Here is a 13,409-nt window from a genome sequence, read left to right as displayed (position 1 = left end):
TTCCATATAATCTCCAAAAAGAAAAATAACTCTAGTTCCCTTAGTCCTAGATTTTTCTGCAGGCCTCTATGAAGATGATATCACTGCTAAATAACAGTATTTACCTCATTAAAATGTATCTGTAATTATTTTTTAGTCTGCGATAAGCTGCCTATTTTTGCAAAATGGATCTGGAGTTGACAGATCTCTACTATTCTATCCCATGACCTGACTAACACAAATACATCCCATTTAATTGTTAGTCCTCTTTCTGACCCACCCACCATAAGATAAGGGGTATAACAGAACGAGATACAGAAACTAGAAGTCTGGTCAAAGTCAACATCTCTAGTTTCTGAGAAATCTAGCACAGTACACATGACTGATCTTCTTAACTGAGAGAAACAAAAATAAAAATAGAAGATTTGAGTCTTCTTTCCTTTCCTTTTTCTCCCTCCCTTCCTCTGTTCCTTCCTTTCTTTATTAAATATGTATTAATCCCCTACTAAGTGTCTCACACCCTGATTAGCAATGGATATAGTTTACCAGTACCTCTCTGGAGAGAAACAGAAAAGCTCCCGTTAGTAACTCTCTATTTTCTTAATGACAAGCCTCAACAAACATCTAGTGCTCATGCATTCTATTCACTTTAACGTGTCGTTGTCGCTGTTCCTACTGACTCAAGACAGAAACAGAAGAATGGGAAAACAAGATCCCAGGATGGTTTGGGCATAAACCCATCAATGCCAATTATCAAACAAAGCAATCTGCCTCATTATGCTGAAAGCAACCTTTTCCTTGAGAACCTCAATCACTTGAACTCAAGGAAGGAAACACAAGATGCAATACAATAAAGACCACCACTGCGGAAATACAGCTAGCATCAGTGTGTAATCAAAATCAAGCTGACGAAAGGTGCTGCCATGCCTCAGTGTATACTCCCCATGGCTTTTCACCAGAACTACTGTGTTAACAGCTACTTGATATCCCTTTTGCATAATGAACAGCAAAGTCAAAGAAGCAATCAGAAAAGTGTGACTTGCACAGACCTAAGGCATTGGTTAGCTGATCATGGTGCTCCTAGAAATAAAAAGAGAGGAAGCCTACCAGTAAATTTTTACTACATCTGCATAAGCAGAAAAGTTCTAGGTTAAATGAACAGAACAGTGTCATGGGCCCTCAATCAATTCCCAGACTTGAGCCTTATTACAGACTCAGAACCCCTTGCATGAAGGGGAGGACGGGTCCCCTTCAGGTAGAACCCTGATACACTGCCAAAAAAGGTATACTCTTAATCTTTCTCCCATCCTTCCCCAACAGGACCTAAGGTCATTTACCAGGGTAACTGGGCATTGTGCAAAAGGAAAATCATCAGACCTCTCAGGAACTACTGGACACTGGCTCTGAACTGACACTGAATCCAGGAGACCCAAAACATCATGGTGGCCTACCAGTCAAAGTATGGAGCTATGGAGGTCAGCTGGTCAGTGGAGCTTCGGCTCAGGTTCTCCTCACTCACAGGGGACCCAGGGGGTCCCAAATGCATCCTGTGCTTATTTCCCCAGTTCCAGAATGCATGACTAGAATACACATAATCAGCAACAAGCAGAATCCCCACACTGGCTCCCTGACCTGTGGAGTCAGGGCGATTATGGCAGGAAAGTCCGACTGGAAGCCACTAGAACGGCCACTACCTAGGAAAATGGTAAACCAAAAGGAATAAATACCACAATCCAGAAGGCACTGCAGAGTCAATACTACCGATAAGGATTGGAGAGAGAATCCAGTTCGACTAAGCTATCTGGCCTATGCAGAAGACAGATCTTGGAGAACAACAGTGGATTATCAGAAGCTTAAGCAGCTGGGGAGTGTAATTGCTGCTGTAGCTACTGTGGTTCTACTGCTTGAGCAAATTCACGTAAATCCTGGCATCCGGTACGCAGCTGCCGAACTGGCAGATACTGTTCTCTCCACCCTGGCCAATAAGGACCACCCGAAGCAGTTTGCTTTCAGCTGGCAAGGCCAGCAATACACCTTCACGGTCCCCTCTCAGGGGTACAGCAACTCTCCAGCCCTACCTCATCATTTAGTTTGTGGGGACCTTGATCAACTGTTCCTTCCACAAGATATCACTTTGGCCCATTCCACTGATGACATTATTCTGACTGAACCTAGTGTGCACGAAGTAGCAATACTGTAGCCTAATTGGTAAGACAGTTGCATGTCAGAGGTGGAAAGCAAATCTGATGAACAATCAGGAGTGTTCCGCCTCAGTGAAATTTCTAGGGGCCAGTGGCGTGGGACATATCTAGATTTCCCTTCAAAAGTGAAGGATAAGTTGTTACATCAGGCCCCGCTGGTCCAGGAATCATGAGGTAGAAGTGAAAGTGTCACCACTATTTCTCCTAGTGACCCTCTAGCAAAATTTTTGCTTCCTGTTCCTACCACCTTGTGCTCCTGCTAGCCTAGAGGTCTTAGTTCCAAGAGAAATGCTTCCATCAGGAGACACAACAATGATTCTACTGAGCTAGAAGTTAAGACTCACACCCAGCCATTTTACACTTCTCCTGCCTCTGAATGAACAAACAAAGAAGGGAGTTACTGTGATGGCTGCGGTGACTGAACTTGACCACCAACGGGGAAAATGGACCGAAACTGCCCTGTGCCAGAGTAGCACTGGACTGTTACTGCACATGGAGGCAAGGAAGAATATGTGTGGCATACAGGAGATCCTGTGGGGTGACTCTTAGTATTACTGTGCCCTGTGATTAAGGCCAATGGAAAACTACAGCAACCCAATCCAGGCTGGACAGCCCAGAGCCTTCAAGAATGAAGGTTTGTGTCACTCTACACGTTAAAAACCAGGACCAACTGAGGTGTCTGCTGAAGTCAAAGGTTATATGGAATGGATAATGAAAAAAGTTGTTAAAACTACCAGCTATGACCACATGACCGGTTACAGAAACTAGGACTTTAATTGTCATGAATATTTCTTCCTTTTTGTTACAAATGTATTTGTAATTATATGTAGATCAGAGGTTCCCACAACCTCCTTCCTGGGTTCAATTAATTTGCTAGAGCAGCTCAAAGAACTCAAAGAAACATTTTTACTTATTAGATTACTGATTTTTGTAAAAGTATATAACTCAGGAACAGCCAGATGGAAGAGATGCACTGGGGAAGGTATGAGGAAAGGGGCCTGAAACTTCCATACCCTCTCCAAGTACAACACTTTCCCAGAATATCCACTTGTTCACCAAGCCGGAAGCTCTCAGAAACCTATCCTTCTGGGTTGTTATGGAGGCATCACTGCACAGGTATGGTTGATTAAACCATAGGAAATTAGTGATTAACTCAATCTGTAGCCCCTCTCCCCTCCCTGGAGGTGGGGGAACTGAAAGTTCCAACCCTCTAATCACACCGGTTGGTTCCCTGAGCAACCAGCCCCCACCCCTGGGTTACCTAGGAGCTTTCCAAACAACTTTATTAACATAACAAAAGACACATTTATAGCTCTCATCCCTTAGGAAATTCCAAGGGTTTTAGAAGCTTGATGCCAAGAACTGGACGAAGATCAAATATATTTCTCTAATTATAAATCACAGTATCACAACAATCCACCATGCTTTAACTAAAATCATAACAATTTATCCATATTAAGAGAATGAAGAATGGAAAAAGACCCTGAATATCATGGGAGTTGACAAGGGTTGAAAGAAAAGAATTGTAAATTCTCATCTTCCATGGTGAGAAATTAATGGTTAATACCTAGAATGGAAAAATCAAAAAATGGCATTTCCGTGAGATTATCTAAAGACCTGAAGCAAGTAACAGAATAATCAGCTAGAAAAAGTGAAAAGTGGTTGCCCCAAAGAATGGGGATATTAGGTGGAAGCACACTTTTTCATAAAACCTTATAAAAAAATCTGGCTCTTTATATGTATGTATAACTTTGATAAAAATGAAAACTTTAAATAGAGAAAACAGGAAAAACTTTTAAACATCCTAAATATCCATCAGTATGAGAATGGATTCCATTTACATAATAAAATACTCTAATATACTAAGATCTAAATGTATCATACTATATTGATATTGTAATCAAATGTATCAAAAATGTTTTGACTGAGCAATGAAAATAGCAGATCCATATGTATATACTCATACTATTCATATGAAATTATTAAAACTAGAACATGATACTAAGTAAATATGTATTTATTTTGTTTATATATATAGAATAGAAAGGTGATAAAAAGAGAGGGAGTAAAAGCAAAAATCATCAATTGAATTTGCACAGATCAAATTCATGAACAGGACTGCTCGTGGAGAAGGAAGGAGGGAGATATGACGAAAGAGAAAACAGGAGAATTTAAATTTTATCATAATGTTTTCTTTCCATTTTTAAAAAAACTAAAGCACAAAATCAAATCAAATCAAAGCAATCAATTATAATTAAAATGTCTTACTTGAGCCAAAGATGACTTGACACTGAGCATCATAATACTGGCACATGCCATTGTAACAATAGGCTTTGTTATTCTGGCAAGGATATCCATTCTGAATAAAAACATCTGGTTGACAGAACTGAGAAGAACCATTGCAATATTCTGGAACATCACATTCATTGGTTTTTCCTCGGCATAAAGTACCTCCTGGAAGGAACTAGGGTAATAAAATTCAAATTAAACAGGAATATCAGGACAATCTCCACAAACTAATCAAATTTGAAGCCACAGTATTTCTATCTATAAAAAGTTCTAACAACAACAAAAGATTAGATAACCAATAGAAATATGAACAAAGTCTGATAACAGGCAACTAATAAAAGTCATGAAATACGAAAAATGAAAAAATATAACCTCATAACCAAAAGAAACGTAAATTAAAACTTTAAAAGCACTTTACACCTGGGGCACCCAGGTGGCTCAGTCAGTTAAGCATCTGCCGTCAGCGCAGGTCACGATCCCAGGGTTCTGGGATCGAGTTCCACATCGGGCTCCCTGCTCAGGGGGGAGTCAGCTGCTCCTTCTCCCTCTGCCCCTCTCCCCTACACCTGCTCATGCTCGCTCTCTCTCTCAAATAAATAAATAAAACCTTAGGGGAAAAAAAAGGCACTTTACGCCTACCAGACTAACTAGGATTATAACACTTGCTAGCAACCAATGTTAGCACAGCAAGCATTGATTACACTGCTGGTAGAAGTACAGACTGGCACATTTTTGGAAGGTATATAAAATGTGTGTCGAAATTTTTAACATGCATACTCTGTCCCAACAATTCCACTTACAAACAAAAATTAGAAGCAACCTAAATGGCCATCATTAGTGGACTCAACAAAGAGATTATGGTAGAGCCACACAAAACAGTACTATTTAACCATGTAGAAGTATATGAATAAAGTCTATGGTATCTTATTGAAAAAAGCAGGTAGTAAAAATAAGTGTATCTGTGTTCACACACTTTTTTTTTTAAGATTTTATTTATTCATTTGACAGAGAGAGACATAGCAAGAGAAGGGAACACAAGCAGGGGGAGTGGGAGAGGGAGAAGCAGGCTTCCCGCGGGGCAGGGAGCCTGATGTGGGGCTCGATCCCAGGACCCTGGGACCACGACCTGAGCCGAAGGCAGACGCTGAACGACTGAGCCACCCAGGCGCCCCTGTGTTCACACAGTTATACACCACACATATACACATGCATTCACATTTGTATAGGAAAGAGTACATAAAGTTAACAAATTATCAACAATGGCTCCCTGAGAAGGGTAAAATGATAGGGCGTCTTTCACTGTGTACTGTCTATACTTTGGTATTGTTAAATTATGTATAAAAAACACAGGTTACTTTTTTTTTTTTTTAAGTAGACTCCATGCCCAGCGTGGAGCCCAATACAGGGCTTGAACTCATGACCCTAAGATCAAGACCTGAGCTGAGATCAAGAGTCAGACACCCAACTGACTAAGCCGCCCAGGTGCCCCAGATAACTCTTAAAATCAGAAAAAAAAAAAGTTTCTCCTTAGAAAAACAGTCTCACGAGACCACTTGTTATAAAAGAATGTAATTCAAAATTGCAAACAAGTGGCATAAAATTTTTCATAAAATCATGTAAGAAAAATAGTGCTCTCTTACAGATAAAAGAATACAAATTTTAATATATGCATGTTTTTCCTTTTTCTACTTTTTTCCAAATAGGGAGGAATTCCTTACTGTAGAGAACAAAATGGAGTCTGTCAAGTCAAGCAGGAGCCTGTGTCAAGCAATGACGTGAGCAGTTCAGGTCCTGCAGCTAGGAGATACCGCCCAGACCCATGGCAGCCGACACACCAGAACTGATCACGGGCAGAACCCAGAAGAGGTCTGCAGAGACCCAAAACCAATTAAATCCCTTTAAAAAGGGAAGGATTTTGGCAGAAAACTGTCAGACTCTTCAGACCTGACCCCTCTGTCTGACCACCTAAAAAAGGCAACTGCCACGGAAGGCTCTGCCCCATTGATCTCGGTGATCTCTGAACAGAACCGGGAGCCTTCACCACTAGAACATCAGAAGCCCAGGGCGGAGAGCTGACCCGGACCAGACCGAGGCCTTAGCTCAACCACACGCCCACAGACTGACTTTGAGTTTGGTTCGTTCACTTCCTGTACCTTCTGTTACCTTGTTCGTTGTGTGGCTTGTCTTCTCTCCTGCTCTGGGTGCTGTGTAAGAAGCCAAGTTTAATCACATGGTGAACTGAGTCTGGCATCCTGAACTTGCTTTCTAACTGTGATTTAACTTTGCTTTAGGACTGAATAAAGCTGACATTGTGGAAAGACACAACTTGTGTAGTCGGCAGGATCCATGTCATTGACTCATCATGTGTTAGAAAACTTAAAAGAATCAGAAAAGACTCCTAAAGTCTTGCTTGAATTGACTATAGCCAAACTAAAAATAATAAATTGGGGAATAAATTTACGTGAATATAGATTTTCCAGGCATCTCATTGAGAGTGAAATCCTAAGGCATCACAGGCAGGTGAAAGCGAAACTGGCTCTATGCAGGGAGCAGTCAGCAGCAGAAGCTGGTCCAGGGCTTACCCCTTTGCATGCCGGGCATGAGGTGGAACTAGCCAAAGCTGAGACCAAGGGAGATTGCCTCAGAAAGGCACTTGGAGGGCTAAGAAAAATTAAACTGTTTGGAGACACTGCAAAGATACATGCCACTACTGGCCAAATTAATCTGTAACTTGGCAGAAAGACATGAACAAAAATTGTGGAAAAATCTGTATAAATATCATAGGGTATAAGTGGGAAATAGAATTCTACGTAGTTAAGAAATTATATATAGCAACTGCTACGTTACCAAAAATTAAGAAAGATGTGTGCAGGGTGCCTGGGTGGCTCAGATGGTTAAGCGTCTGCCTTTGGCTCAGGTCATGATCCCAGAGTCCTGGGATCGAGTCCCGCATCGGGCTCCCTGCTCCTTGGGAGCCTGCTTCTCCCTCTGCTTCTCTCTCTCCCTCTGTCTCTCATGAATAAATAAATAAAATCTTAAAAAAAAAAAGAAAGGTGTGTGCACTAGGTAAATGCCTAAAAGGGATGGTGAAAAGGGCCTAGAGGCCTGACACCATACTTTGTGTAGAAGACCCACAGTACCCCACGGAGTTAGAAGTTTGAAAGAAGCTCACAACCAGGACCCCAGGAGATGTAATCATGGATCTGAAGGATTCTAAAAATGTAAAGCCTTTAGTGTCCTGGGTGCCCACTGAAGGGTTTCCCATCTTACCTATGAAAATCATCTTGCAGTTAGACCAGGACAAAGGGGCAAAGAGCTAGCTAATAAAGTAATAAGGAAGGCCAAATTAATGCATAATTTAAATTTAAAGAACGATAAACCCTTGGGACCCCAGAACCCCCATCCTGAGGATCCAGGAGACTATGATAACCCCTGGGGGGGGGGGGTGGATTATCATAGCAGACCTATAATTACCAGGAAGAAAGTATTAGATTACAGTAATGGATAAGGAAAACCTGTGGAAGCAGCAGAGGACAAAGAATACACTCGTGCTGAACTTCAGAAGATTAGAACAGATTTTTGTCAAAAACATGTATCTGATGTAGACTGGTTGCTTCATGTATGGGATAATGGGGCAAATACAATAGCATTATCAGGCACAGAGATGCATCAGATATCTTCTTTAGCTGAAAACCCCTCTTTAAACCAAGGAAATGAAGGTGAAATAAACCACCAAAATTCTATCCCTCTGGGATTGGATTGCTTTGGCATGGAGAAGGGTAAACTTATCTAGATCCCACTAAATCTGGAGATAAATGAAACTGGACTGACTTAGAGCAGGCTCAATTACATTGCCAGAAATTGGCTATTCTGGCAATGATATATGACCCTCAGAGAAGATTCACCACACCCTTTGAGGTGCCTGCCACTAATGAGATTAAAAGAGCACCGCTGTTAGGAGCCCCAGAAAACTTAACGATTTCATTTATGAATGCCCTGGCAGGATGCCACACCATACAAGATGTAATAAATACACTCAGATTATCACCTGAATTATCAGGCACACATAAGATAACATTTATAGTTCCGGAAACATAGCAATCACATGCTGAGGACATATCTAAGCCCTCAAGGGCACCTGCATGCCCTACTCACACAAACGAACATACATGCAATCATCCACTGAGAGAGACAGACCACACCAGAAGGTTTACATTTAATGCCACTGTGCAGGTCTCTGGAAACAGAACAAACAGACCATTTGACAGATATAGGACTATCAAAAAAGAGGGAATAGAGAATATAATCAAGGATATTCAGAAAGAAATCAAAGAAAACATCAACAAGAAGTCACATGGAACAGAAATCAGTATAGAAACAGAGAGCAAAGAAATGAGAAAAATAATAGAAATGGATACAAAAATCAAGACAGAAGAGGAGAAAAAAGAAACGTTTCATTCAAACCATTAAGAGAGGAGCAAGAATACCGGCAAAGGGAACAAGGAAGATTTACTAAAACTTTCTTTACAAAAAACTAGAGGACCCCGGGATGGACCGGCAGACCACCAAATCCAGGGATAATAGGCCATATATGCAATTAGCATTAAAGATAGGAAAGGAAATAATAACACATCTTTAGTAGATACAGGATCCCAAATATCATTATTAAAGAGAGAAAGATCTATTAAAGGAAAAACTATAAACACTGAAGGACTAGGAGGAAAAATAATCCAGGGAATACCCATAGAAACAGAAGTGTTAATGTATGAAGAGAACCTATAAGACATACTTTTGTGAGTGCCCTGCGGCTAGGAAATATTATAGGAATGAATTTAATTCTAAAATTATATGAGGAATGGATGCCATTAAAAAGAAAAAAAATAAGAATATATGATTAGCACATATCTTAGTAAAGATAGATCCAATAGAACTCCCAAGACGCCATAGGGAATCATTTACTAAACAATACCCATTAAAAGAGGGACATAAGGAAATAAGAGAAAAAATAATGGAATTATTAAAAGAGGGTATAATTATTCCAGGAATGTCATCCAGTTTTAATAGTCCCATATGGCCAGTGTTAAAACCTAGTGGACAATATAGGCTATATAGACTATAGATTATAGAAACTGAAATGAAGTATCACCAAAATCAATGGGAGCATTACCTGACACAGAAGAAGTAATAAATAAGATAACTAGTTATCAGGGAAGATATTATGTGACTATAGATATGTCAGACATGTTTTTTGCAAAACCTATTACAGGAAAAAGCCAGGAATATACCATATTCTCATGCAAAGGCGAACAATATCAATTTGTAAGGCCGCCCCAAGGATATTTAAATAGCCCAGTAATAGCACATACTATAGTGTCCACTCCTATGGATCAATCATTGTACAAATCTCTAGTAGTAATATCCTATACTGATGACATAATAACAACAAAAAAAGATAAGGAGCAATTAAGACAAGAAAAGGAAAAGTTAATACAGCATTTAAGGGAACAGAGATGGACTATTAATGATGAGAAAATATCAGGCCCAGACATTCATTGCAAATTTCTAGGAATTCAATGGTCTTCTGAAGGAAGGAAGGTACCGGATAAGGTAATAGATAAAATACAAGCAATAGGACTACCTAAAGATAAAAGAGAGGCACAGAGATTTATAGGCTTATTTGGATACTGGAGACAGCATTTATCATACTTAAATATAATCTTAAAACCTACTTACAAAATAACTAGAAAGGCACAGGATTTTGAGTGGACAGAACAACAACAATAACAGGCTTTAGATACATTAAGGGATTTTATTAAAACATTTCAAACAATACATTCCAGCAGCAGGAGAACCATTAAGAATAGAAATACTGATGAGCGGAGAATATGGTACATGGTCCCTATGGACAAAGAAGGAACATAAACCTAATTTTCTACCAATAGGATTTTGGACTACAAAGTTCCCATATTCAGAACATAAATATTCAATATTTGAAAAACATATATGATTGCTATATGAAGCTTTAAAAAATATAGAACCCCTAACGGGAAATCAAAAAATAACAGTGCCGAGTCATATACCTTTGCTCCATTGCATAAAACTGAGCCCAGAAGAATGGACAGGTATCCAAATTGATTTGAAATTGCTAACTGGGAAATGGTATATCCAAGGAAGAGACACGTCTTTCCAGGGACAACCAGAACTTCACACCGAGGAGATATGTAAGATGGAAATAGTCTTGCCAGAATTTATTCCAAGGGAAAGGCAAATCCATACTCAATACTTAGGGAAATGCGTCCCATCCTGGTCTAAAGGTCTATCAAATGCCTGGTTTACAGATGGATCACCCTCTGTAGTCTCTGGAAGAACAGAATGGACAGCCGCAGCACTGAGACCCTGGGACAATCTGACCCTCAGGGAGAAAGGTAAAACTCAATTTGTACAACATGTAGAATTAACTGCAGTAGTATTGGCTGTAAGAAAACATTAGAGGAGAATCAAAGCACCATATATATTTTTACTGACTCATGGGCAGTAGCCCTGTGGTCAGGAAAATGGGAAAGAAATGATTTTAAAATAAATGGCAAAGACATATGGTCAAGAGAATATTGGGAAGAATTATATATAGCTTCAGAGAAAATTAAAATATGTTACACATGTGTCAGCACACAAAAAAGACAACACAGAGGTATCAAAACATAATAATGAGGTTAATGCACTGACAAGAGACATTGAGGCAATAGAAACAAAGGAAGGATTAAAATTAAAATTAAAAAGAGGTAAGGAAGGATGGAGACACACATTGCCACCAATAATATTACAAAGAGATAGGGATGGAAAATGGGAGGTACCTAAAGTAACACCAGTTGAAATTTAAAAAGACAGGAAACCAATATCACACAGATAAGGAAATAACAGAAATACTAATAACTCCACATACAATTATGGAAATACATACAAAGCACAAATAGGAACACATGCCTTATATAAATGGTTCACTGAAAGAAATCTTAAAGTTACTTGGCAGGAGAAAAAAAAGAGCATTACAAGGATGCATCACATGTAAATAGACGATATGTAAATACAGGTACACTGCATCAACAGATACATACATACAAGCCTACCACATTTAATTTTACAATACAAACAGACTTTCTAGACCTTTAAATCACAGCTATCCACAGATACATGCCTCTACCCTGGTAGACATATATACAGATTTAGGGATAAGCTCTGGCTGCCTCTAGCCCTTCAGCTCATACAACAATAAGGGCTCTAGAGTCAGGGGCAGCTCACTTTGGAGCACCAGTAACAGTAGAAGGTGATCAGGGAACTCACTTTACAGCCACCTCAGTTAAAAAGCTCTGTGATCTATGGGACTTACAATGGAATTACCATTTAGCCTACAATCCTACAGCTGCTGGATATACAGAGAGATTTAATTGATTATTAAAAAGAGAATTATGATTGATAAGAGAAACAAGGAAGTTTTTAACAAGCCCTGGATACAGCTTGCTTTTTTGCTAAATCAAAGAGACAGGTTACAAAAAGATGGTCCTCATAAGATGTTAAACACCCCTGCCCCAGATACAGAAAACAACGGAAATTGCCACATTGGTAATAGGACCCAACCACGGTGCAGAAAATTAGCTAATTATACCGTCTGCTTAATTAAGACAGCACTAAAAGAATAAGGTTTTTTACATTAGGAGAGAGAGAGATGGAACAATCACCAGACTCAACCATACCAGACTTCACAGAATCTCCTGACAATGATCTAGATTTGACACTTATAACTTGGGAGGACGATCCAAGTATGGAACAATACTTCTCATTAATCTAACCATCAGATGCACGATGGGTAGAACATACATGGTCAGTACAGCACCCTATCTGTGAGAATATGACTAATTCATCTATACCAATTTATATAGCTAACAATCACCCATGCATTACCTGACCCACTGACAAAATTAGACTTAGAAAACATTTACAATTCCTGGTAGGACTAGGCATCATCTCTAACTTAATTATCTCTACAGTTGAGGAAGCAGAAATCCAAACTATTAAGCAAGAATTATTTGCATTTTAAAAAACATGTAAACCCCTTAAATAATACAGTAGAAAACTTAGGTTCCAAAATTTCCTCAGCATTTAAAGAATTACATTCTGTTGTCATAGATCATGCATACCAACTGGAATTTAATTATAATATCAACCATAAGGTTCAGGCCCTGCAAAAAAATTTACTTAATCTGAGAAATTTTTATTTGAATGAACAATTAAAAAATAATTGCTACAGAATCAATAACCTTCTTGAGAGAGCATGGAATGATATTAGAAACATTACAGCAACAGGAAAAATGTATTCTTCTGACTGGACTGAATCTCTTTTACAATTATACACCTCGAGACCTTCAGGTTGTGACAATAGAGGGCAATGTAAACTTTCATTGTTAAGAGTATTAGGAGGTCAAAGATACAAATGTATCCGAAGGGGTACAGGCACCCCAATATTGACATCAGCGAGGTCCACAATAGCCAAACTATGGAAAGAGCTAAGATGTCCATCAACAAATGAATAGATAAAGAAGATGTGGTGTGTACACACACACACACACACACACACACACACACACACACACACACACAATGGAATATTATGCAGCCATCAAAAATGAAATCTTACCATTTACAACGATGTGGATGGAACTAGAAGGTATTATGCTAAGCAAAATAAGTCAATCAGAGAAAGACATGTATCATATGATCTCACTGATAGGAGGAATTCTTAATCTCAGGAAACAAACTGAGGGTTGCTGGAGTGGTGGGGGTGGGAGGGATGGGGTGGCTGGGTGATAGACATTGGGGAGGGTATGTACTACGGTGAGTGCTGTGAATTGTGTAAGACTGTTGAATCACAGACCTGTACCTCTGAAA

The 13,409-nt window shown here is 39.4% G+C and overlaps 1 protein-coding gene across 1 annotated transcript in view; it reads right to left on the bottom strand.

Annotated features, from left to right (window-relative positions):
• Positions 1-13,409, bottom strand: part of ADAM9 (ADAM metallopeptidase domain 9) — a 156,911-nt gene that overhangs the window by 60,422 nt on the left and 83,080 nt on the right. Inside the window, exon 14 of the mRNA XM_025885930.2 lies at positions 4,449-4,644. Within this exon, the coding sequence (XP_025741715.2) occupies positions 4,449-4,644 (196 nt within the window). The remainder of the gene's footprint in view (positions 1-4,448; positions 4,645-13,409) is intronic.

Source organism: Callorhinus ursinus, unplaced genomic scaffold (assembly GCF_003265705.2).
Source record: "Callorhinus ursinus isolate GAN/ISIS: 27379988/994484 unplaced genomic scaffold, GSC_fseal_2.0 scaffold17, whole genome shotgun sequence".
Classification (NCBI taxonomy): Eukaryota; Metazoa; Chordata; class Mammalia; order Carnivora; family Otariidae; genus Callorhinus; species Callorhinus ursinus.
Note: the sequence above shows the minus strand (reverse complement) of the source record. Positions and strands in the feature narration are given on the sequence as shown.